We start from the raw sequence: 25326 nt of genomic DNA, 5'->3' as shown, positions 1-25326 counted from the left end.
GGATGTGAGAAAAGATCTGGCAGGTATTTTATCCATCAAGACTTTTCATGCCACCTTGGTCTCTCCTGTGGGGCTTTGTGCTTCCATTTTGCAGGCTTAGTACAAACAAGGCAGGATATGGCTGACTCTTAAACCAAGGTTCAAGGAGTCATTCAAAATAGATCTTAAATAGTGTGTGCCTTTTCTAAGCATGCTCTTTGTGCATATTGTTTCATTTTATTTCCACAGTAGTCCTGTGAGGTAGGTATCACATACACATTTTACTGAGAGAAAAGAGACAGCTTAAAATCCTTGACTTGCTAAAGCTGAACAGTTAGTAAGTGATGTCACTGAGGTTTAAACACCAATCGCTTACCCCCAAGGTCCATGTCCTTTCATGTCTGGGTCCTATTAAATTATCATGACCAATGGCTTTCCTCGATTTGAAGATAATCCTACAGTTAATATTGCATGGCATGTCTTTGCCACTGTCACCTACCATCCTCCAAAATCCACTTTAGCCTTTTTATTGGGCCAGTTTATTTCCTTCCCTGGGTTATTCTTTGTTTGCGTTTATTGCTTTATTATGAAAAGAGGCCAAATTGAGATAATATATCAAGATCACAACCACCCTTGGAGGAAAAAAAAGTAGAGGCTACAGTGCTGCAAACATTCAGGGAAGACCTACTGGTCATGTCAGAAGAACAGTCTCTGGACATTGAAGTAGCTAAGCTTTTTTTTTTAAGAAAGTATGAAGAATGAGAGGAAGATTTTTTTGGATGTCCATGAAAAATCTGACTTGCTATGCATTAAGAATGGTCATGTAATACTGGCTGTCCTGATCTACAAAGCTGTTTTTCTTTCAGCTGCTTTGTTTCACTTTCAGATTTCCTTTTAAATTGATAGCCCTTGCTTTTCTGTCTTTAGTTGAAGGCATTTGCCTTCCAGTAAAACATACACACACAAAATGGGAGTGGAAATGAGTCAGCTATTTCCTGCCCCAAGATTTAAACCTACTTTGCTTTTCTGAAAACATGATTCAAGCTATCCAACTATAATTTAATTGGCTGTTCTGTAAATTACAGGGCTGGCCACCATATAAACACCAGAGAAGTCACATGGGTATTCAGTTGTCAGCTATCATTTTTCTGATAATCTTCAGAACTTTCTACTTAAATAATTATGAAGTACTGTGTTATATAGGGTAATGGAAAAGTTTTCTATGCAAACTTCAATTTGTCATTTTTATGCATAATATACATTACAAATTTATGACTCATTTATATAGATGAAAAAAATGTGATCAGCACACCATATGTGAAATATAATAATGTGTCTAACGAGAGTTTTCTAATATCCTCTGGTTTCAAGGGATAGAAACCTAACAGAACAAGTCCATTTGATAACTGGTTAAATGATGGCCTTCAGGGGAATCAATGTCAACTAGAGGGAACTATGTCTGCTACAGACCTGTCTTTGTCCTGTTCTGTTTGATATGTTTATTATAGATGTGCAAAAAAAATACCAAGGATAAACTTATGTAATCTGTGGATGATACGCAATTGAGATAATAGAGAATGGAATAGATGATGGACTCATGATACAAATATGCCATGTTCATGTGACAGCCTGACACTAACAAGGCAAAATTCAATTGGGATCTCAGCACTACCTTGCTTTTTGGTTAAAAAAAAAAAAAAGATAATTTTAAAGTGAGGAACACAGCATAAACAATATAGCTTAAGAAGAGGACATGAAAAAACTTGGGAGTTTTGAATTTATTGTAAGCTCACTCTTTGTCACTAATGTATATGACTGCCAGAAAAAAAGCTAATACAATTTGGGGTTGCATTAATGGAATTAGATTATCTTGGATGAAGGAGGTGACAGGCATAATTAGTCTCTTTTCTGTCCTGGTCAGACCACAACTTAAATATAAGTTGATTTTGAATGATGTACTTCTAGAATGATATAGGCAAAGTGAAGCTTATTAGGAGATCAAGAATGAATGTGAAAGGACAGGCATAATTGATATTGAAGTGTTTTAATCTGGAAAGACAAATTAGGGGTGAGGCAAGGACCTGATAGATGTATTGGAATATTCAGATAGTTGTCATTTTAAAATTTATCACAAATAGCAACAAGATATAGAACAAGAATCCATGAATATAAATTTCAATTTAAAAAAGAAAAAAAGATCTTTTTAGTAGACCAGAGAGAAGGTAAACATCCTAAGGAAATGATTCATTCACCAAAGTAGTGTTGGGCACATTTTAAAAAACTATTTAAAAGCATATGTATAAGCACTGCTTATGTCTTAAGCATTATGTTAAGCCCTGTAGGTAAGGTAATGAACAAAAGTGACACTGTCACTGCTGCCATATGGATTACTTCTGGTCTGGTTGGAGAGATAGACACTAAATAAAAAGTTGAACATTATGATTACTTGCAATGAAAGAACTATAGAGAATGAATAACTACCAGTAGAGTTTATAGCTATAGATAATTTAGAATGTGTTGCGAGACATGTTTTTATAATATTTTCTTAGCCTCCTTTGCTGAAAACTCCATCTTGTCCTTCCTTACTTTGTCCCGTCTTCCTGCTTGAGAAACAGTCACGCAGGGTCAGCTGAATGAGGACATAATACGTTGGTCTATGCACGCTGGACCTGTGCAGATTGGCACGCCATTTGCACAAGCATGATATGTCCTCTAAAGAATAAGAGAAAGAGGAACCTCATGGCCAAGTGGTTTATGAGTGGTCGTTAGCAGAATATGCATTAGCAAAGAGAACCAAGGTGCAAACCTAGGCACACAAGGTTGCCGAAAATAGGCATGCCGGTTTGCTGAAGCACAGTGAGGATTCTCTGAAATGCTATGCATAGATAGCTAACTCAAATGCTAATGATTCTTAAATGCCTAAAGTTTAGAGTAAAAGTTTAACCATCTACCAGCTAAGTGACTTTTAAAATAATAAAAGAGGAGTTCCCGTCGTGGCGCAGTGGTTAACGAATCCGACTAGGAACCATGAGGTTGCGGGTTCGGTCCCTGCCCTTGCTCGTTGCCCTGAGCTGTGGTGTAGGTTGCAGACGCGGCTCGGATCCCGCGTTGCTGTGGCTCTGGCGTAGGCTGATGGCTACAGCTCTGATTCAACCCCTAGCCTGGGAGCTTCCATATGCCGCGGGAGCGGCCCAAGAAATAGCAACAACAACAACAACAACAAAAAAGACAAAAAAATAAATAAATAAAATAAAATAATAAAAGAACTTATAAAATAATAAAAAAAACTATATCCTGCACCCACAACCCCCTTTTCACTTGACATAATCCTCAAGAGCACAATAAAAGCAGTGTGGTTTCTTGAGGCAGGGCTCTTGGTCCCTGAGACCTTGAGTCCCCTGGTTCCCACCTTTACTTAAGATAAATGTCTCTGTGTCTTGTTTTATGTTAACTTTTTTTCCTTAAGTTCCATAGCACCCGTTCTTCAGCCCCATCCTGCTGAGCTGGTCTTGGCAGAATGGAGGGTTAGGGAAAGCTCCTTTCAAGGATCTGACCTTTAAGGACAGAGCTTTGATGATAAATAGGAGCTAGCCAAATAAAAAATGAAGACAAGGGAGTTGCCTTCATGGCTCAGTGGTTAATGAACCATACTAGGATCCATGAGGATGTAGGTTCAGTCCCTGGCCTCTCTCAGTGGGTTAAGGATCCGGTGTTGCTCTGAGCTGTGGTGTTGGCTGCAGACGTGGCTCATATATAGCTTTGCTGTGACTGTAGTATCAGCCAGTGGCTGTGTAGCTCAGATTAGACCCTTAGCCTGGGAAATTTCCTATGCTGCAGGTGCAGCCCTAAAAAGAAAAAAAAGAAGAAGAAGGCAAGGGCGAATATTCTAGATGAAAAGAGAATGTATACAAACTCTTTCAGGAAAGAACTTGGTGCATTTGGAAGATGACAGAATGCCAGTGTGCCTGGGACCTGGTGGGTGAGGGAAAGAGAAGGCAGACTGCAGTCATAGAGCAGTAAGCTTTCTAAATTTTGCTCTGGAATAGGAATTTTATCTAAGGGCAAAGAGGAGCTATTGAAGAGTTTTAACAAAGGAAGTAGCATAGTCACTTCTGTGTTTTAGAAAATTTCACTTTGGCTACAGTATAGAAAACAAACAGGAAGTAAGAAGCGAGAGGCTGAATGGAGAGTAAACAATTACATCCGGCAAAGAGATGACTGTGACTTGAATTATGGTGGCAGTATTGGAGACAGAAGAAGGGAAGGTGGGAGAGGTACTAATGGGATATAATCCATAGGACCTGGTGCTCTGCTAACCAAGAGAACCAAGGAGAGGGAGAGTGTCACTAGAGGCTCCTAGAACTCAGGAATAAGCACTTAAGCAGATGAAGCTTTACTTCCTGAGAAGGGGAACAGTGAAAGACAAATTGCTGTCAAAAGGTCTGTTTCAAATATGCTAACTTTGATCTCATGATCTTTGATCTCTATGAGCTACTGTCCTATGACTTAAGAAAGACATGTTAGGAAGGTGATTGGATATCTGAATCTGGTCAATCTGTAGACCTGCTACAACAGAATCACCTGGAACTTTTGATTACCTGGCTGCACTCCAGGCCTAGTATTTAAAATCTTCAAGAGAACACAGACAATCTGATACCCTGAGATTAGATGTAGTGCCAAAAAATGGAAGCAATGTTCAATGCATCACTAGATAGTTGCACTAGTTAACCTTTAAGCTCCTTGACAACTTTGAGTAACTATAATGGTATGACTAGAAAGGTGGTGAGACCAAGTACTAAATTTATTATTACTTTCTAAGAGTAAATGTGCTGGACAAGCCATGAAACATCTCTAATGGACAAGAGCCCTATCCAGATTCTTCTATTTACATTGCCAAGTTTGTCATATGATGCTACCACCTTGGCCACAAACTAATTGTTAGAGGAACCAGGCCCTAGTCAGAAGCAATCACCTAATTGTTCTAGCAGTCCATGAGATAACCTTTCTTAAAAATCCAGCCAAACTGATGAATCATTCTGGATAGCAATTAATTTTCCAAATCAGGTTTTCCCTTTGACCATAGGGGGAAGAGAGTGGAGAAAAGTAAAACAAGGAAAACAAAAGAATACTGATAATTAGGAACATAAGAATTAAGGGAGGATCAAGTAGAGAGAGAAGCAAAGGAAACAGAAGCAGAGTCACAAGTATGACAATTAGTAGAACAGGGTTTAAGAGATATCCTCTTCAGAGCAGATTGACAATGTGGCTAGATTCTCCAGTTTATTACAGTTCATTTATTCAACAAGTTTTTACTGAGCATCTATTATGTACCAGGAACTATACTAGGGGGTTGTCATGGATACCTCATTCTAGGTACATGATGAGTGCTGTGGAAAAAATTAAGGCAGTGTTGTGAGGAGGTAATATTAGCTGAGCCATTTGAGAGGCCAGTTGGTAAAGAGCTTTTCAAGGAGAGAAAATGGAAGTACAAATTCTCTGATACAGATGTGTGTTTGAGATGTTTATAAATAGTGAAAAAGTCCATGACATTGAACCTAAGTGAAGAAGGGGCAGAGTGAAAGGAAATGAGATCAGAGAGGGGCACCAGAACAGTTCATTCAAGGACTTATAAGCCATAATTGGGTTTTTCACTTTATTCTTAATGTGACAGGAAGTTTTTGAGGATTTTTGACCAAGGGGCTGGCATGATCACATTTGCAAGTTAGAGGAATTACCCAGGCTTGTGTCTGGAGACTAGATTGTAGAGGGTTAGGGATAGAAGCAGCCTGGGCAAGAAAGAATGGTGGCTCACACAAGGTAGTAGCAGTGGAAGATATGGAAAATAACTAGGGTGCATCTTGAAATTAGAACTACAAGAGTGTATGATGGATTGTGTAAAGGGAAACAGTCAAGGATTATGCAAAAATTTTGTTCTCAACAGCAGAATATAGTTCATTGAGATGGGGAAAACCCCAAATAGAGCCATTGAATTTGGTTTGAGACATACTAAATTTGAGAAGCTTCTTTGGATTCTATTCATTCAAGTGAAAAAATTTGGTAGCTAGCTAGAATTGGGAGTGTGAAGTTCAGGAAATATGTTGAGGCTGCAGATATGAATTTGGAGGTCGTCAGCCTATCAGGGCTGACAGTGTACCTATTAAAATGGATTCCTCTTCTCTGTTTCTTAACCCCTCCCTACCCCTCCCTGCACCTTCATACAAAATCTTCATCACAAGAGGTAACCTGGATCTGTCTCTGCTGCCTGAAACCTGGCGGGGCCATAAATACCATAGTAACTGAAAGGGGAAAACACAAATAATTGTAGGAGATAGGAGACTGGTCTGTCTGGACATTAACTGAAATGGTATAGGTGAGATGTAGCATTTCTGTCCTGTCACTTTGGCCTCTCTATCCAGTAACTCCTTACAACCTAATACAAGAGAAGGAAGGAGTCTACCTCGTTTGTTTTGTTTTGCTTTGTTTTGTTTCATTTTACTAATCAGTTACTGAGTCGTTTAGGAAGCCCTAGTTGGTCATTTGGTCAGAGCAGTTTCTTTCAGAACTATTCATCACATCTGGTGCTACTTTGCTCTCCCAGCAAATTTTTTTACACTTAAGAATTGCATGTTTCAGGAGTTCTCTTGTGGCACAGGGGTTAAGGATCCAGCATTGTCACTGCAGCAGCTTGGGCCCCTCTTGTGGCATGGGTTCAGTCCCTGGCCCAGGAACTTCCACATGCTGTGGGGTATGGCTTAAAAAATTGCATGTTCCTACTATATATAAAGTAAATAACAATAACCTATTGTATAGCACAGGGTACTCTACTCAATATTCTATAATAACATATATAGGAAAAGAATCTGAAAAAGAATGGATATATGTGTGTATATTTGTATATGTATATGTATAATTGATTCACTTTGCTGTATACCTGAAACTAACACATTATAAATCAAATATATTTCCATAAAATTAAAGAAAATAATTGCATGTTCCACTGCAATTGGAAGAATTGTCCATTTCAGAGCAATCATATTATTGATTTTGCTTTTCAGTAACATTTCCCTTGCTAATTCATCTTTCTTATAACTGAAGCTTCTTAATGTGCTCATAATGTACCATGTGTTACCATTGCTTAATTTTGTCTTAAAATATTAATTTCTAGCTCTAAGGGACAGGTAGACTGAATAAAACATGTGAATTTAGCTCTCCTGCCTCTTTTATCAGAAGCAGGTCAGAGTTCCCACTGTAGCTCAGCAGGTTAGGAACCTGGCCAGTATCCATTAGGATGCATGTTCGATCCCTGGCCTCTCTCAGTGGGTTGAAAGATCTGGAGTTGCCGCCAGCTGTGAGGTAGGTCACAGACACAGCTCAGATCTCCTGTGGCTGTGGCTGTGGCCAGTAGCTACAGCTCCAATTCATCCCCTAGCCTGGGAACTTCCACATGCCACGGGTGTGGCCCTAAACAGAAAAAAAAAAGAGGAAGAAGCAGACTTTCCTAAGAATTTACTGGTTATATAAATGAGGACCTAAGTGCCTTGTAATTATACCCCAATAGCCTCATGAAAGAATTACTGTGCTTTCTCAAGCCTTTAACTCGTGACCAAAAAGTGATTATCATTGAATGAACATCTTGAAAAGCTCAACACTAGTAAGGTTATATGTAAAAAATGTGCAATATGACTAGCTTCCCTAAATGTTAGCATCCCACATTCTTATGATATTTGAGAGCTAAATATAATGAAAACTATGAGCCCTTGGGGTTTGATTTTAAGATTTTCCTTTAAAAACAGTACTATTATTCTTTAAGGACATGAGAACAGTCTTACTTTATTTAGCTAAACTAACTTAAAATAGAACAGAGGAAATCATTAAACTAGTGAACATATATCTTTCATGGGGGCCCATTCCTGCCAAAACTGTGTCTTCAAAGTACAAGATGATTTGCAAAAGAGAAAATATCTTCAAAATGATTACACTGGTCTTGAGAGAGAGATGTCTGATAATTGCAATATTACCCTGGAATGAACCACAATGCTGATGACTGCATTATTTACTGCAGTCTTATGAACAAGCAAACATGGCATTTTATAGCTGCACAGGAAGGAAATTTATGGAAAGTAGCTATTAAAGGCCCCAAATCTAGAGAGAATACAGAGTGGAAACTTTCACTCCCAATTTAGACATTTCTCCAGACTCCAGAGGAAGCTGCTCAGCTGGCCTCTCCTGTTGTTGAAACTGAGCTGGACGACTGCATGATGAGCCACTAAGCCAACAGCCCAAGTGCCAGACTGGAACATGAGCTACCAGATTGGGCACACTCTGCCTCATGTTAGGAATGCTGCTGTGTGAGAAAAAGAAGCCTTCCCTGGAATTGATGTGGGGCAAAATCCTGATACACTTAGATGTTCTTTTAGCAGTTCTAATTTGTGGCGGGGGGTGGGGGGGGGTGGGGAGGAATTCTGGGAGAATGCTGGAATCCAAGCTAGCCTTCTTAGTTGTTATTTCAACAGCTGTTACATATACAGCTAATAGCTGTTTGACTGGGTTCCTTAGAGCTGCTCCTGACACAGGGCAATGAAGCAATATTTTACATTATATCTCTGAAATTCAAAACATACTTTGCTTAATCCAAGAAAAAAAAAATGATAATCACCTGCCAAAATTGGCAAGAGTAACTAGAGATTCTGGAAAAATCTCTCCAAGGAAAACACATGAGGAAAGCTAAAAGAAAACTTTTGGTATTATTTTGGAAAATCTGAATTTCTAGACTGAGATTTTGAGACATCTGTATTTGTCCCTTCTTCAACCATCTATTTCATTCTTGATGAAATTAGGTTTCAAATAACAAAGTCATATTATCACTTTGTAGAACTGAGATTAGATTTAGCTTATAAGCAAGTATATGATGACTGAGAACAGACTACCTGTCATCCATGCACTCAACACTCACAACCCAAAACAGTACCTGAACAGTACCTTTCATGGCGGGTGGTGTGTACACACTCTGCTTCCTTTGCTTAGGGGATGCATTCTGTGACTGGATAAAGAGAAAAAAGTAAAAGTCTTATATTTGGATAAAAAGTTCAATGCCATTAGCCCTCTGAGGGAAACAAACACTGTACCATATACCATATACTTTATGATTTCTCTCTGCCATAAAATAGAACTTTAATCATATATATGATCACCAATATCATAGTCTTATGAGATATATGAAGCTATACTGTCTATTTTATCATAAAACTCTTCATCCATTGTGGTCTTGAAATTACTATTTTTACTTTCTCACCTAGTAACATTAATTTATTTTTAAAAGAAAGAGAAAAAGAGACAGTACTAATCCTTTCCATTTTAGAAAAAAAGTATAAGTAGAATATACCCTAAAAGTTATGTCCATGGTATAACTATACCTGTTCATAGAATTGTTAATAGTTATGGGGGGTTAATGAGAGTCCTTGGTATGTAACATCAATCGGTAACCCTATGAAATTGAGATGTTTAATCTAATGTCTACATTTACTTGGATTTACAATGCTGATATAATATTCTTTTATATGTTCAAAGGATCTTTCCTAACAAAACTGCTATTTAACAGTCTTACATAAGTATGCTGGATCAGAATTAATTTATTGAGGAAGAAAGTTTTGCATTAAAATGATAAAATTGGAACACAGGAACATACTTTAGGGTCAAAACCACAAATAATATTTCAAGTTTAGATAGATATGTATATATGTATAAAGTATTACTTATTATAATAAATTATATGTATGTATGGTCTATGTTTCGATCAGATCATGTCAAAGACTCCTTTTTAATAGTCTTATTTCTATTTCAGTGTAGCAAAGGCAGGGATTTTAGTGTCTGGAGCAATTATTTTTGCTTTGAAAAGTTCAAGTATAAATAATTACAAGATTTTTTTGAGGATTATTCTAGGCTTTCCATGCATGTTAGAAATAATATAATGTAAAGGGTCTGGAAAAAAACTAGAAACTGTTTTCACAAAGTTGCTAATAGTTCTTGAGGCATATTTGTTCAATACTAAAACTTAATCGCACTCAGAGGAATCATCAAGATGTTGGTATTTAGCTGCTGTGAAAACAATCTATTAAAGAGTAAAAAATTCAACTAAATAGTTACCAAATCCATATCAACCAGTGTAAATGGTACAAGCAAGTTTCTCCAGAATAGAGTGTTTTGGTACTAGTCTACTGTACACAGGTGCAGGCAGGGCAACTCTACCTTAATGTAAATGTGTGGATGATGGATACTGTGGATGTACCTCTACTATATCCCATCACATCTGATTGATTTTGAGAAGCACTTACTCCCAAGATTTCTTACATGTTTATCTCTACACACATAATCAAATATTTTTAAATTTTTATTTATTTTTATTTATTAGGGTAGAAAATTAATTCTACATAAAATTTGTTTAGTAACAGTGTTAAAACTTAAGTAATAAAAACTGTACATTTTTTATTTTTTTAATTTAATGAATTTTAGTATATTTATAGTTGTACAACCATAATCACAACCTAATTTTAGAACATTTCCATTTCGAGCTGAACTAGATTTATGTAAGAGTTTAGTTTTCAAAACATTTCACATTTACAGTCTCATTAAATTTTTAGAAAAGTCTTAAGAGATACTTTCTGCTGTTTTGTTCCTTCTGCATTTTCCACCTAGTGTTGCCGTGTGTCTACTCATGTGGCCATGGAAGTTGACCAGTAAGTCTGCACAAGTCCTGTTCAATATATGTTCCATTTCTGGATCCATGTTTGCTCATTTTCTTGTATTCTATGACTATTATCAGCCTCCCTAGCCTTCTCTGGTTCATACTTTCATTCTGAAATCCTACATGCATATATGGAGACTCTGGCTTCAGGGTCTGCTCTTGGCTCCACACACCGGAAGACATTTAAGAGATGCCTGTCCCCCACCTTCTTGTTCTAGGATTTCCAACATTGGCTGCCTCAGCTGTGGTGGTCATATATGACCAGACACTAAATTGAAATGATCAATGCCGTATCTTGCCTCTGAAATCAATAGTTTATTTTAGAAATTTTTTCAGGGGTGAGCACTTCATAGGTAGAGAATCAAGGATAACCTAGAGGTAGAGATTTAATGACACCAGTTTACTGTTTGTGCAGCCAAGAAGGACAAACAAAATACTTTTTAAAACACAATTATATTGATATATTTTATATCACAGCAAATCAAACTGGTTTTTAATTGGTTTGAACACATTTATACAAAGTATAAGAAAACTTACTTCTGCTTGTGTGTTGGTCACCCTCTTGTCATCTATTTCTGCAAGATAAATAGGTATAGTTTATTAGAAAAGTGATATTTTTCCTTATAATATGCATATTAACATTTTCAAAACATGGATCAGAAGGATTTAATAATTGCCTTATGCTTAGTCAATATGCGTGGCTTAGTGTAGCAGCCAAGAGGGAAAAGAAGGGCAGAAAGAGATGGTTCTCTTCCGAGATGACTCTCTCCCCAAGGTTTTTAAAAGGCAGTAAGAAAACACACCTCCTGAAATCCCAGACTGCCCACCTTCCAGCAGTCTAGAAGGGGAGCCAGGGAAACAACCCTTAGAGCAGCTGTTGGCATCATTAACCTCACAGTGCTAAGGCATAAACAACCTCCTCTTCTCATGGATTTTGCTGCGCTATTGACTGTAGCCTCTGTAAATTTTCCTTAAGTTGACAACTAAGCAGAGGAAACCTATTTCTCCACTCAGCCCAATCACTGACTCTCGGAGAGGCAGCACCCTCTTTTCTGCATGCCCCTGAAAAGAAACAGTAACTTTGCCAGAAATATTTATTCTGACAGTTCTCTGGCAACTTCCACACAGCCTGTGTAAATAAAAAAGTGTTGGGAAGAAGGGAAAAGATGAGAAAGAGGTGCTCACATACCTCCCTTGCACAGAAGGAGGACTTTCTGGGCTGAGCTTCTTTCCTACTTCCTCACCTACTTGGCATGGATTCTGCCTCTTGTTTTCTAGACCCAGTTGACCTTTCCTGACTGTTAGGTTAGTCCCAAAGCTGAGAGACTGATGCCATGGTTTAAAACCTGAATGAGGCTTTCATCAAGTAATATCTAAGAGCTAGTACAACTGTAACTTCAACTCGTAGCTCCACATTTTGTTCTCTACATAATTTAAGAGACTAATGAATTTAAAGAATTATTAGTGTTTTGGGGCACACGATCTATAAGGATATAGTTTTGGATATCAATAACCAAAAGGGGTGGGGACAGACATGTGAAAGAGCACAGTGTTTGTAAGTTATTGAAGTTAAACTAGTATAAATTCAAATTACAGTGTTATAGCATTAGGATTTTAAATTTAATCCCCATTGTAACTACAAAGAAAACACCAGTAGAATGTACACAAAAGGAAATGAGAAAGAAATGTAAATAATTCACTAGAAAAAATCAACTAAACATAAAAAAGAGAAATTCAGGAAATGAGGAACAAAAAGCTATAAGGCATATAGAAAACAAATAGCAAAGTGACAGAGGAAAGTCTTTTCATATTAGTAATTACTTTAAATATAAATAGATTAAAATCTCCAGAAGGCAAAAATTAGCAAAATGGATACGAACACATGATCCAACTATGTGCTATCTACAAGAGACTCACTTTATTTATTTCTTTATTTTATTGGAGTAGAGTTGATTTACAATGTTATGTTAGTTTCAGGTGTACAGCAAATTGAATCAGATATGCATATACATAATTCAGTCTTTCTCAGATTCTTTTCATATATAGGATATTATAGGATATTACAGGATATTGAGTAGATTTCCCCTGTGCAATACTGTTAGTTTTCTATTTTATATGTAGTACTGTATATGTGTTAATCCAAAACTCATAATTTATCCCTCCCTCCGTCTCCCTTTTAGTAACCATAAATTTGATTTTGAAATCTGTGAGGCTGCTTCTGTTTTGTAAATAAGTTCATTTTTAAAAGTGGATTCCACATATGAGTGATATATTTGTCGTTCTCTGTCTGACTTACTTAACTTAGTATGATAGTATCTATGTCCATCCATGTTGCTGCGAATGGCATTATTTCATTCCTTTTTTATAGCTGAGTAGTATTCTGTTGTGTACCACATCTTTACCCATTCCTCTGTTGATGGACATTTAGATTGTTTCTACATCTTAGCTATTGTAAATAGTGTTGCTGTATACATTGGGCTGTATGTATCTTTGAAATTACAGTTTTCTACAGATATATGCCCAGGAATGGGATTGCTGGATCATATGGTAGTTCTATATTTAGTTTTTTAAGGAACCTCCATACTGTTCTCTGTAGTGGTTATACCAATTTATATTCCCACCAGCTGTGTAGGAGGGTTACCTTTGGTCCACACCCTCTCCAGCATTTATTGTTTGTAGCTTTTAATGATGGCCATTCTAACCAGTGTGAGGTGATACCTCATTGTAGTTTTTTGATTTGCATTTATTTAATAATTAGTGATGTTGATCATCTTTTGGTGAGCTTTTTGGCTATCCATATGTCTTTTTTTTTTTTTGTCTTTTTGAGGGCCCCACCCACGGCGTATGGAGGTTCCCAAACTAGTGGTCTAATCAGAGCTGTAGCTGCCAGGCTACACCAGAGCCACAGCAACACCAGATCCGAGCTGCGTCTGCAACCTACACCACAACTCAGGGCAACACCGGATCCTTAACCCACTGAGCAAGGCCAGGGATCAAACCTGCAACCTCATGGTTCCTAGTTGGATTCGTTAACCACTGAGCCACAATGGGAACTCCCATCTGTATGTCTTATTTGGAGAAATGTTGGTTGAGATCTGCTGCCCATTTTTTGACTTTGTGGTTTTTTTTTTTTTTTTTTGGCCTTTTGCCATTTTTTGGGCCGCTCCTGCGGCATATGGAGGCTCCCAGGCTAGGGGTCGAATCGGAGCCATAGCCACCGGCCTACGCCAGAGCCACAGCAATGCGGGATCCGAGCCGCGTCTGCAACCTACACCACAGCTCACGGCAACGCCAGATGGTTAACCCACTGAACAAGGGCAGGGACCGAACCCTCAACCTCATGGTTCCTAGTCAGATTCGTTAACCACTGCGCCATGACGGGAACTCCACTTTGTTGTTTTTTGATACAGAGCTGCATGAGATGTTTGTATGTTTTGGAGATGAATCCCTTGTCAGTAATTTGTTTGTAAATGTTTTCCTTCATTCTGTGGATTATTTTTTATTTTGTTTATGATTTCCTTTGCTGTGGAAAAGCTTTTAAGTTTAATTAGGTCCTATTTGTTTATTTTTGTTTTTATTGTCATTATTCTAGGAGGTGGATCAAACAAGATGATGCTATGATTTATGTCAAAGAGCCTTCTGCCTATGTTTTCCTCTAGGAGTTTTACAGTATTTGACCTTATATTTAGGTCTTTAATCCACTTTGAGTTTATTTTTGTTTGTGATGTTAGAGAACGTTCTGATTTCATTCTTTTCTGTGTAGCTGTCTAGTTTTCCTGGCACTGCTTATTAAAGAGACTGTCTTTCCTCCACTGTATGTTCTTGCCTACTTTGCCATAGATTAGTTGACCATTGGTGTTTAGGATTATTTTTGGGCTTCTGTCCCATTCCATTGATCTATATTTCTGTTTTTGTGCCAGTACCATACTGTTTTGATGATTATAGCTTTGTAGTATAGTCTGAAGTCAGGGAGCCTAATTCCTCCAGTTCTGTTTTTCTTTGTCAATATTGATTTGACCATTTAGGGTCCTTTATGTTTCCAAACAAATGGTAAAATAATTTGTTCCAGTTCTGTGAGGAATGCCATTTGTAATTTGATGGGGACTGCATTGAATCTGTAGATTGCCTTAGGTAGTATAGTATTTTGACAATATTGATTCTTCCAATATCTTTCCATCTGTTTGTGTCATCTTTGATTTCTTTCATCAGTGTTTTACAGTTTTCAGTGTACAGGTTTTTGTCTCTTTAGGTAAGAGTTTTACAGTTTTCAGTGTACAGGTTTTTGTCTCTTTAGGTAAGTTTATTCCTAGGTATTTTCTTCTTTTTGATGAGATGGTAAAAGGGGTTATTTCCTCAATTACTCTTTCTGATTTTCATTGCTACTGTGTAGAAATGTATTCTGCAAATTTACTGAATTCATGGATGAGCTCTAGTAGTCTTCTGATAGCATCTTTAGAATTTTCTATGTAGAGTATCATGTCATCTGCAAACAGTGACAGTTTTACTTCTTTTCCAATTTGGATTCCTTTTGTTTCTTTTTCTTCTCTCATACCCATGACTAAGACTTCCAAAACTATGTTGAATAAAAAGTGGTGAGAGTATGGGGGTTCTCTTGTGGCAGAGCAGGTTAAATATCCAGCATTGTCACTGCAGAGGCCCAAGTCACTCCTGTGGTGTGAGTTTGATCCCTGGCCTGGGAACTTTCGCATGCTGTAGGTGGAGCCAAAAAAAAAAATGTAGTGAGAGTGGACAACCTTGTCTTGTCCCTAATCTTAGCAGAAATGCATTCAGCTTATCACCTTTGTGAATGATGTTAGCTGTGGGTCTGTCATATATGGCCTTTATTATGTTGCAGTAGGTTCCCTCTATGCTCACTTTCTGAGTTATCATAAATGCATGTTTAATTTTGTTAAAAGTTTTCCTGTATCTATTGAGATGATAATAATGTTTTGATTCTTCAGTTTGTTAATGTGGTATATCATGCTGATTTGCAGATATTGAATAATCCTTGATTCCTAGGCAAACTCCACTTGATCATAGTGTATGATCCTTTTAATGTATTGACGGCATTTAGTTTGCTAATGTTTTGTTGATGATTTTTGTGTCTGTTTTCCTCAGTGATATTGGCCTATAATATTCTTTTTTTGTGGTATCTTTGTCTGGTTTTGGTATATTGGTGAGGGTGGTCTTGTAGAATGAGCTTTGGAATGGTCCTTCCTCTAGAAGTTTTTGGAAGAGTTTCAATAGGATAGATGTTAACTCTTCTCTGAATGTTTGATAGAATTCGCCTATGAAGCCATCTGGTCCTAGACTTTTGTTTTTTTGGAGTTTTTTTAATCACAGTTTCAATTTCAGTACTTATGATCGGTCTGTTCATATTTTCTATTTCCTCTTAGTTCAGTCTTGGAAGATTGTACATTTGTAAGAATTTGTGCATTACTTCTGTGTTATCCATTTTATTGGCATATAGCTGTTTTTAGTTATCTCTTATGATCCTTTGTATTTCTGTGGTATCAGTTGTAACTTCTTTTTAATTTCAAATTTACTGATTTGAGCCCTCTCCTTTTTTTTTCTTGATGAGTCTGGCTAAAAGTTTATCAATTTGGTTTATCTTTTCAAATATCTGGCTTTTAGTTTCATTTTTTTTCTATTGTTTTCTTTGACTTTATCTAATTCACTTCTGCTCTGATCTTTATGAATTCTTTCCTTCTACTAATTTTGTATTTGTTTTGTTCTTTCTCTGGTTGCCTTAGGTGTACAGTTACGTTGTTTATTTGAGATTTTTTTCTTGTTTTCTGAGGTAAGGTTGAATTGCTGTAAACTTCCCTCTTAAAGCAGCTTTTGCTACCTCCCAGAGATTTTAGATCATCATGTTTTCACTGTAATTTGTCTCTAGATATTTTTTTTACTTCCTCTCTTATTTGTTTAGTGATCCATTGGTTGTTTAGTAGCATATTATTTAGCTTGTTTGTATTTTTTACAGGTTTTTTTTTAATCATAATTTATTTCTAATCTCATAGTATTGGTATAATTTCAGTTTTCTTAAACTTACTGAGGCTTGATTCATGGCCAAGAATGTTATCTATTCTGGAGAATATTCTATGTGCACTTGAAAAGAATGTTTATTTTGCTGCTTTCAGATGGAATGTTCTAAAATATCAATTAAGTCTGTCTGGTCTAATGTGTCATTTAAGACCCATGATTCCTTATGGATTTTCTGCATAGATGATCTGTCCATTGATGTAAATGGAATGTTAAAGTCTCCCACACAATTACTGTATGACTGTCAATTTCTCATTTTTTGGCTGTTAGCAGTTGCCTTATATATTGAGGTGCTCCTATGTTGGGTATATATATATTTAAAATTGTTATATCTTATTCTTGGATTGATCCCTTGATCATTGTGCAGTGTCCTTCATTTCTTGTAAATTCTTCATTTTAAAGTCTATTTTGTCTGATATGACTATTGCTACTCCAGATTTCTTTGGATTTCCATTTGCATGGAATACCTTTTTCTGTCCTGTCACTTTTAGTCTGCATGTCCCTAGATCTGAAGTGGGCCTCTTGTAGACAGCATATACATGGGTCTTGTTTTTGTATCCATTCAGCCAGTGTGTGTCTTTTGATTGGTGCTTTTAAACCATTTATATTCAAGGTAATTATCAATATGTATGTACTTACTGACATTTTGTTGTTTCAAATTTATTTTGTAGATTGTCTTTCTTTCCTTACAATTTTGTTCTCTTGTGTTTTGATTATTGTCTTTAGTGTTGTGTTTAGATTGCTTTTTCTTTATTTGTATATATCTATTGTAGTTTTTTGGTTTGCAGTTCCTATGATGTTTTGATGTAGCAGTGTATATATATATATAATAAAACCAATATACATACAAGATTGTTTTCTTACATATATAAAAAGATTGTTATAGATTGTATAACAATCTATAACAATTATATACAAGATTGTATATCTTATATATATATATACAAGATTTTTTTAAGTTATTATTGTCTTAATTTCAAATGCATTTTTAGTATCTTGCATTTTTACTCTCCTCTTTTCATGATAGCTGTTTTTGATATATTTGTCTATGATAATTTCCTACCTTTACTTTATATTTGCCTTTACCAGTGAACTTTCCCTTTCATAATTTTCTTGTATCTGGTTGTGACCTTTTCTTTTTCACCTAGAGAAGATCCTTTAGCATTTGTTGTAACACTAGTTTGGTGGTGCTAAATTCTCTTGACTTTTGCTTATTTGCAAAGTTTTTGAATTTGCCATCAAATCCAGACGCTTGCTGGGTAGAAAGTTCTTGGTTGTAGGTTCTAAACTTTCATCACTTTAAATATATTATGCCACTTCCTCTGGCCTGCAGAGTTTCTGATGAAAAATCAGCTGATAACCTTATGGGGATTCCCTTGTATGTTACTTGTTGCTTTTCCCTTGTTGCTTTTAATATTTTTCCTTGTCTTTAATTTTTGTCAGCTTGATTGATATGTATAAGAGATCATTTAAGGTGTAAATATAAAAATAGGGCTGTCAAAGGATAGAAAAAAATTCTATGCAAATATAAACCAAAAGAGAGCAAGGTGACTATACTAATATCAGACAAAATAGACTTCAAATTTTAAAAAGTTATAAATCAAATAAGGATATTATATATTACAGAAGGTTCAGCGTAGAAGCTATAAAGCTTATAAATATTTATATACCTAACAACAGACCATCAAAGTATCTGAGGCAAAACTGCAGAATTTGAAGTGAGAAATAGACTATTCTGCATTAATAGTTGGAGACTTCACAACTCCACTCTCAAAAATATGCAGAAAAACCAGGAAGAAGATAAGTAGGGAAATAGAGGATTTAATCCACATAATAAAACCAATAGATTTAATAGGCCTATACAGAAGATTCTACCAATAACAGCAGCATACCTATTCTTCTCAAGTGCTCATAGGACATTTTATAGGACAGACCATATGTTAAGCCACAAATTAAGTCAATAGATTTTTTTGTTTTGCTTTGTTTTTTTGTTTTTTAAGGGCCACATCTGTGGCATATGGAAGTACCCAGTCTAGGGGTTGAACTGGAGCTATAGCTGCCAGCCTACATCCCAGCCACAGCAATGCCAGATCCAAGCTGTATCTGAGAGATACTCCACAGCTCATGGCAATGCCAGATCCTTAACCCACTGAGTGATGCCAGCGATTGAACCCACGTTCTCATGGATACTAGTTGGATTTATTACTGCTGAGCCACTACAGGAACTCCCTCAAGTAGTTTTAAAGGTATAGTAAAACGTCTTCTTCAAACACAGATAAAGTTGGAAATCAATAACAAAGATAAAACTGGAAAATGTACAAATCTGTGGAAATTAAACTAAAGACTCTTACTCAATGAATAAAAGAAAAAAAATCATAAACACAACATACTAAAACTTAAGGGACACAGATGCTAAGAGGAAAATGTATAGCTGTAACTTTTCAAATTAAAATCAAGAAAGATTTCAAATCAGCAACCTAAGTTTATAACTTAAGAAATTAGAAGGAAAAGAACAAACTAAATCCTGAGAACCGGAGAGACTGATGACATAAGTCCTGGTTCAAGTCCATAGGTCACCTTAATTCTCCTCTTAAGTTTTCTACATTATATTTGACAATTGATATAAAAATGTTGGGTTCATTACCACTGACCCATGATGGGAACTCCTAGAAGTTATTTTAGAATCATGCAAAACAAGCCTCCCTTTACTCAGTTTCCCCTGATGTTGCATTTTATATAATTGTAGTACAATAATAAAATCATGAAATTGACATAGATACAATCTGTGTTTATAGTTCTATGCCATCTTATCATGTGTAGATTCCTACCACTGCAATCAAGAAACATTTATTCTATGGCCATAAAGATTTCCCCTTGTTACTGCTTTATAGTGACATCTCTTTCTCTTCCATGATCCCCAGTTCCTAGCCACTGCTAACCTGTGCTCTATTTCTATAATTTTGTCATTCAATAATGTTATATAAATTGAATCATACAGTGTGTTATTAATTAGGTTATATCTATTTATTTGTTTATTTTGTCTTTTTAGGGCCACACCTGCTGCATGTGGAAGTTCCCAGGCTAGGGGTCAAATCAGAGCTATAGCTGCCAGCCTATGCCACAACCATGGCAACACGTGATCCGAGTCACATCTGCGACCTGCACCACAGTTGACTACAGCAATGCCAGATCCTTAACCCAATGGGCAAGACCAGGGATTGAACATGCATCCTTATGGATGCTAGTCAGATTCTTTTCTGCTGATCCATGATGGGAACTCCCAAGAAAATACTTTCTTTTATTTGTCTTTTTAGGACTGCAACCATAGCACTAGTTTTCAGACTAGTGTCCTCATGGATACTAGTCAGGTTCGTTGCCACTGAGCCATGATAGGAACTCTGTTTTGATTTTTATATCCACTGTGCCAATTTCTGTTTTAATTGGTGTATTTAGGTCAAATAAATTTAATGTAATTATTCATAAGTTAGGGCTTGGTTATTTTATGTTTTCTCTCTGTTTCCTTTTTGTTAAAGTTAGTCAAGAGGAAGTGTTTGACTTCTGTAATACAGTTTGGTTGAAATTGCAGTCAAATGTGCCCTGGGACTCATGTGCTAGGAAACGTATGTAAATAATAGTACAGTAATAAAATCATGAAATTGACATAGATACAAATTGATAAGTGAAGTGGAAAAAAATCTTCAAGTTGAAACACTTTTGTTTTAAATTTCTCTCAGCTTTGCAGTTGATTTACACTCTAATTTATTGTAAATAAATTTAAGTACTAGTTTATGGATGACAGATGGCCAGATATGACTAAGTGAAGCAGTATAATATTTATTTTGTCAAGGGTATGGAAAAATAAAATATTTAAAATGACTGTGGGACATGCATGTCAGAATATGATCCTACCATCAGAGAACCTAGTCCCAAGGTGCTCTTAAGCATCAGCACAGACACAAGCAAAGACTTGCAGTCAAAAGTGAGTGGTAGAAGCAGCAATTTTGTATCCAAAAGACAAAACTGAAACAATGGTCATCAGATAGAACCAGATTCTTAGGTGCAGTTCAGTCCTAAATACCAGAATTAGGATTTCAAGCTACGGGACAAGCTTGTAGGGTCCTAAGAATAGGTAATGGAGATCAACTTTCATGAAACCTAGTATTAAGACCATGCACACCATTACTGAAAGCCTTGGTAGTGAGAAAAAAGCTACTAAAAGACTGATTGGTTAGAAATTACATGGGTTAGTCACAGACCTACAACAAAAGGTGGGGGAAAACTGCCTTAACATAAAATGTGAGATTTTGCTTGGGGTAGTATGAACCAATTCATGTCAGGCCAATGATACCACTTATCGGAACTAGAAATATAGAAGCCAACTCATAGGTAATTTGGTCATTGAAGTTAGCAATCTAAGACTATGATTAATACATTCAATAAAAGTAGAAGGAAACAAAATTGATTTAAAGATAAATAATTAAAAAAAAAAAAAAGGAGTTCTCCATTGTGGCTCAGTGCTAGGAACCATGAGTTTTCGGGTTCAATCCCTGGCCTGGCTCAGTGGGTTAAGGATCCGGCATTGCTGTAGACATTGCTATAGGCTGCAGCTATAGCTCCAATTAGACCCCTAGCCTGGGAACCTCCATATATGGTAGGTGTGGCCTAAAAAAAAACAAAACCCAATCCACTGGATTTTTAAATTGAGAATTTTGTCTGATGAAGTTCATGAAATTGTTTCTTCTCATGTATTCTATTTCAGTGCTAAAATTACTTATCTTGGTTTTTCTTTTTTTGTCCTTTCTAGAGCCACACCTGTGGCATATGGAAGTTCCCAGGCTAGGGGTCTAATTGGAACTGTAGCCACCGGCCTATACCACAGCCACAGCAACACTGGATATGAGCCACATCTGCGACCTACACCTCCTCACAGCAACACCAGATCCTTAACCCACTGAGCAAGGCCAGGGATTGAACCTGAAACCTCATGGTTACTAGTTGGATTCGTTTCCGCTGTGCTGCAATGGGAAGTCTAAGAATTGGAATTCCCGTCGTGGCACAGTGGTTAACGAATCCGACTAGGAACCATGAGGTTGCGGGTTCGGTCCCTGCCCTTGCTCAGTGGGTTAACGATCCGGCGTTGCCGTGAGCTGTGGTGTAGGTTGCAGACGCGGCTCGGATCCCGCGTTGCTGTGGCTCTGGCGTAGGCCGGCGGCTACAGCTCCGATTGGACCCCTAGCCTGGGAACCTCCATATGCCAAGGGAGCGGCCCAAGAAATAGCAACAGCAACAACAACAACAACTACAACAACAACAACAAAAAAAGAAGTCTAAGAATTGAGTGAATTGTTTTAAGGGCACATTGGATCTAGCAGAAGATACAAATAAGCTAATGAAATAGAAGACAAGTCAGTGGAATTACCCAAACTGAAGTACACAGAGGAAAAAGAAAATGGAAAAAAAAGAGAACAGAGAATAATGTACATTTGAGACACAGTCAAGAATGTATAAAATAAGGGTAATTGTAGTCCCAAAAGTAGAAGAAAGAAGAGATATGGCCAAGACTTAAAAAAAACAAACAAGAAACACCAGATGACACTGATTCAAAAAGTTTAACAAAACCCAAACAGTAATAGGAAAAAAAAAAGAGAGAAAAAAAGGAAAATTGCTTATATTCATATGCAAGCAATACTTCTGAAAATCAGAGAGAAAATCTTCAAAGCAGCCAATTTTTTAAAAAATATCTTCAAAAATCAATAATAAATTGAAGTAGGAGATGGAGTTCCCTTGTGGGACAGTGGGCTAAGGATCCAGGCTCATGTTGCTACTGTAGTTAAGGATTGATCCCTGGCTGGGAACTTCCACATGCCACAAGTGTGGCGAAAAAAAAAAATTGAAGTAGAAGATACATAGCCGCAGGCTGAGCAGCTGCAGCTGGTCTCCTGCTGATACTTTGGGATGGGATACCAGCAGGAGCATTGGGCCCTGGGTGGGTACATTCTTGTGGATTTCCCAGCCAGACACATGCTCAGAGAAAGTCCTCAGCATAGGCGAAGAATAAAAGGTGGGAGAAAAAACCAGCTGGAATCCATCTTGGCTGAAAGATGCATGCCCTCACCAGGAGCAAATATGAAGATGATTGGCCAAGAAAAAAAAAGGAAAATTATCCCTCTAAGCAACTTAAGACACCCCTATTGCACTCAGCTCACTCCAAGCTCGCCCATGTGCTTCTTCCACACATGTTTTGTTTCTAAATAAATGCTTTTATATTTTCACAATCTTATTTTCTTTACTGGATTCTTTCTTCAAAGCAGACAAGAATGGAGGTCCTTCCAACTTTTCACCACCAGAAAAAAAATGGACCAAAACCACAAAACAGTAGAATTAGAGAGTAACACTTAAGGTCCTGTCAACCCAGGATTTTATATGTAGTAAAATCCTTCCAATATGAAGATGATATATCAAACCAAGCCTGCAAGTTCGCATTTAAAAATATATATATATTTCTTTCTTTGGGTCAAAGCTGAAGTAGTAAGACTCCCTCTCTAATTTCTAATTTTAAAATATTGGAAACTTAAAATTTTTAAATTTCTTTTTGAGTATAATTATGGCAATATGGTTCCTGAAATATTTCTGATAAGTTTATCTTTATTTGAATAATACCATTTAGAATGCTGAGCATATCTTTCAGTTATATGTTCCACTTCAGAATGTTCTACATATCTACCAGTTACGTTCCACTCTGTTTAAAAATGAGCTTATCTACTTTGGGAGAAAACTGAGATACTATCCTAAGTATATTTATATTTTCATTCGGCATTCTTTTTAAATTTTGTGGTGAAAAATTAATTCTGTTCCACGGAGGAGTAGCAACAAAGAAAAGCAATTTATAGTTCTCTTTTTGAGATGCTTTAGAAATTTAATGCCAAAGATGTTGGTGCTATCTTTGACAGTCTCAGAAGGAATTTGCCATCAGATCTCTGAAAACAGCAGTGAAATCTAAATTATTGTTTCAGCTGATTCTCTATGCTTGTATCTCACATGCTTGAATATCTTTTTTCTTTCTTTTTTTTTTTTTTTTCCAGAGACCCTGTATCACAGCTATTGATGAGATCATCAATAGTTGAGCCATTCAGGGAGGGACAGTGTCAAGGACAAAAATTCCATAAAGGTTTTAGGTTTACTATTTCAAGAACCATCACTGACCCACAAGCTCCACAAACCTTCAGAACTGAATGAGAATAAATCAAATACAAATGAAAGAAATTGCTGTGCACAGCTCAACTCTTCATTTTGCATGTAAATTTGTCATTTCCTTGTGGTTTTAGCATTCTAGCATAGAATCAGTCAGTTTAGAGTGCCAGAAAAATCTATCAGGTATTTCTTCCATACAGTAGGTGAGTAGAATATGCAGTTTCTTTTTAGAAGAGCTAGATAAAGTCTCCTAAGATGGCTATTGTAAAACCTCTCTTTCTGGCTTACTATCAAACTCTTCACTTTCCAAAATGAGCTATCCGTAAGCCTTGCTGAAAACCTGCTGGGCTCTGTTGGAGGCCTCTCATTTGAGGCTGTGAGTTAAGCCATCAGGCAGTGGTTTCAGCTGTGTTTTTCTATGAGCTGTTAGATTAGTCAAGACTGGGACCCAAATTGAAACCACCAGAGCAATGAATTTATATGCACTGGAAAGGGGAATGTGGGGAAAAGAAGCAAACACTAGAGATAGTTTCACACTGTTGTGCCAAGATTCACACAACTCCAGGGTTTTTCTTCTTGATATTATTTATAGCTTTCCACTTTTAATTGATGAAAGTAGGGGTATAACCTCATTACCAAATAGATTTTTATCTCTCAGAGCCCCCCACCAAACAGTTCGTTTTAGGGGCAACCAATAAGAACGAGATACAAAGTATTCTGTGTGGAAATAGTGAAGGCGATGACAAGAACACAAGATGGATCATGTTGGTTTATTACGAAAGAACTCTTGACCAATAGTTGTCTTGTGATAGAGGTTAGAAATATTCCAAACTACCTTTATGCTTATATTTCATGATTTCTGCTGCCACTTCCAAACACAGTAAAGTAACAAAATCAGATCATTTAAAACCTCAAATGTCTGTTTTTCATTAGTATTCTCGATTTTTATACACTTGGTTTTTCTTATAAAACATATTTTATCCTACCACAATACCAGTTTGTGTGAGGGTCAAAGAACATTGCATCATCTTATCAGTTGTAATTTTCAATCTTTGGTAAAGTTTTGCTTCCTTTTTGGAGTTTGGATTTCCCGCATTTGCTCCAGGAAAACAAATTGATTCACTTAATGTATGAGTTTTCTTTGGAGATGAACTCTGTTTAATCAACCACACTTATTCAAGTAATTCTAATTTAAAAAAATTCCATCCCCTTTTCATAGAATTACCTGGATAACTGATTATAAATCATACTTTTTAATCAATCAATTACACATTTATTTTAAAATAATTATCAGATGTTTCAGATTATGTGGACAACCAATTAATTATTTAACAAGCACTTATGTTCTCAGCAGTGTGCTCTATGTCATTTTG

At 36.6% G+C, this 25326-nt stretch overlaps 1 protein-coding gene across 1 annotated transcript in view; it reads right to left on the bottom strand.

Moving 5' to 3' along the window:
• Positions 1-25326, bottom strand: part of PPP1R1C (protein phosphatase 1 regulatory inhibitor subunit 1C) — a 136200-nt gene that overhangs the window by 56355 nt on the left and 54519 nt on the right. The window contains exons 3-4 of the mRNA XM_047773017.1: positions 11258-11295; positions 8959-9019 (exon numbers count right to left, since the gene is read on the bottom strand). Of these exons, the coding sequence (XP_047628973.1) occupies positions 8959-9019; positions 11258-11295 (99 nt within the window). The remainder of the gene's footprint in view (positions 1-8958; positions 9020-11257; positions 11296-25326) is intronic.

This window comes from Phacochoerus africanus, chromosome 3, assembly GCF_016906955.1.
Source record: "Phacochoerus africanus isolate WHEZ1 chromosome 3, ROS_Pafr_v1, whole genome shotgun sequence".
Taxonomy (NCBI): Eukaryota; Metazoa; Chordata; class Mammalia; order Artiodactyla; family Suidae; genus Phacochoerus; species Phacochoerus africanus.
This window is presented reverse-complemented; position numbering and strand designations above follow the sequence as displayed.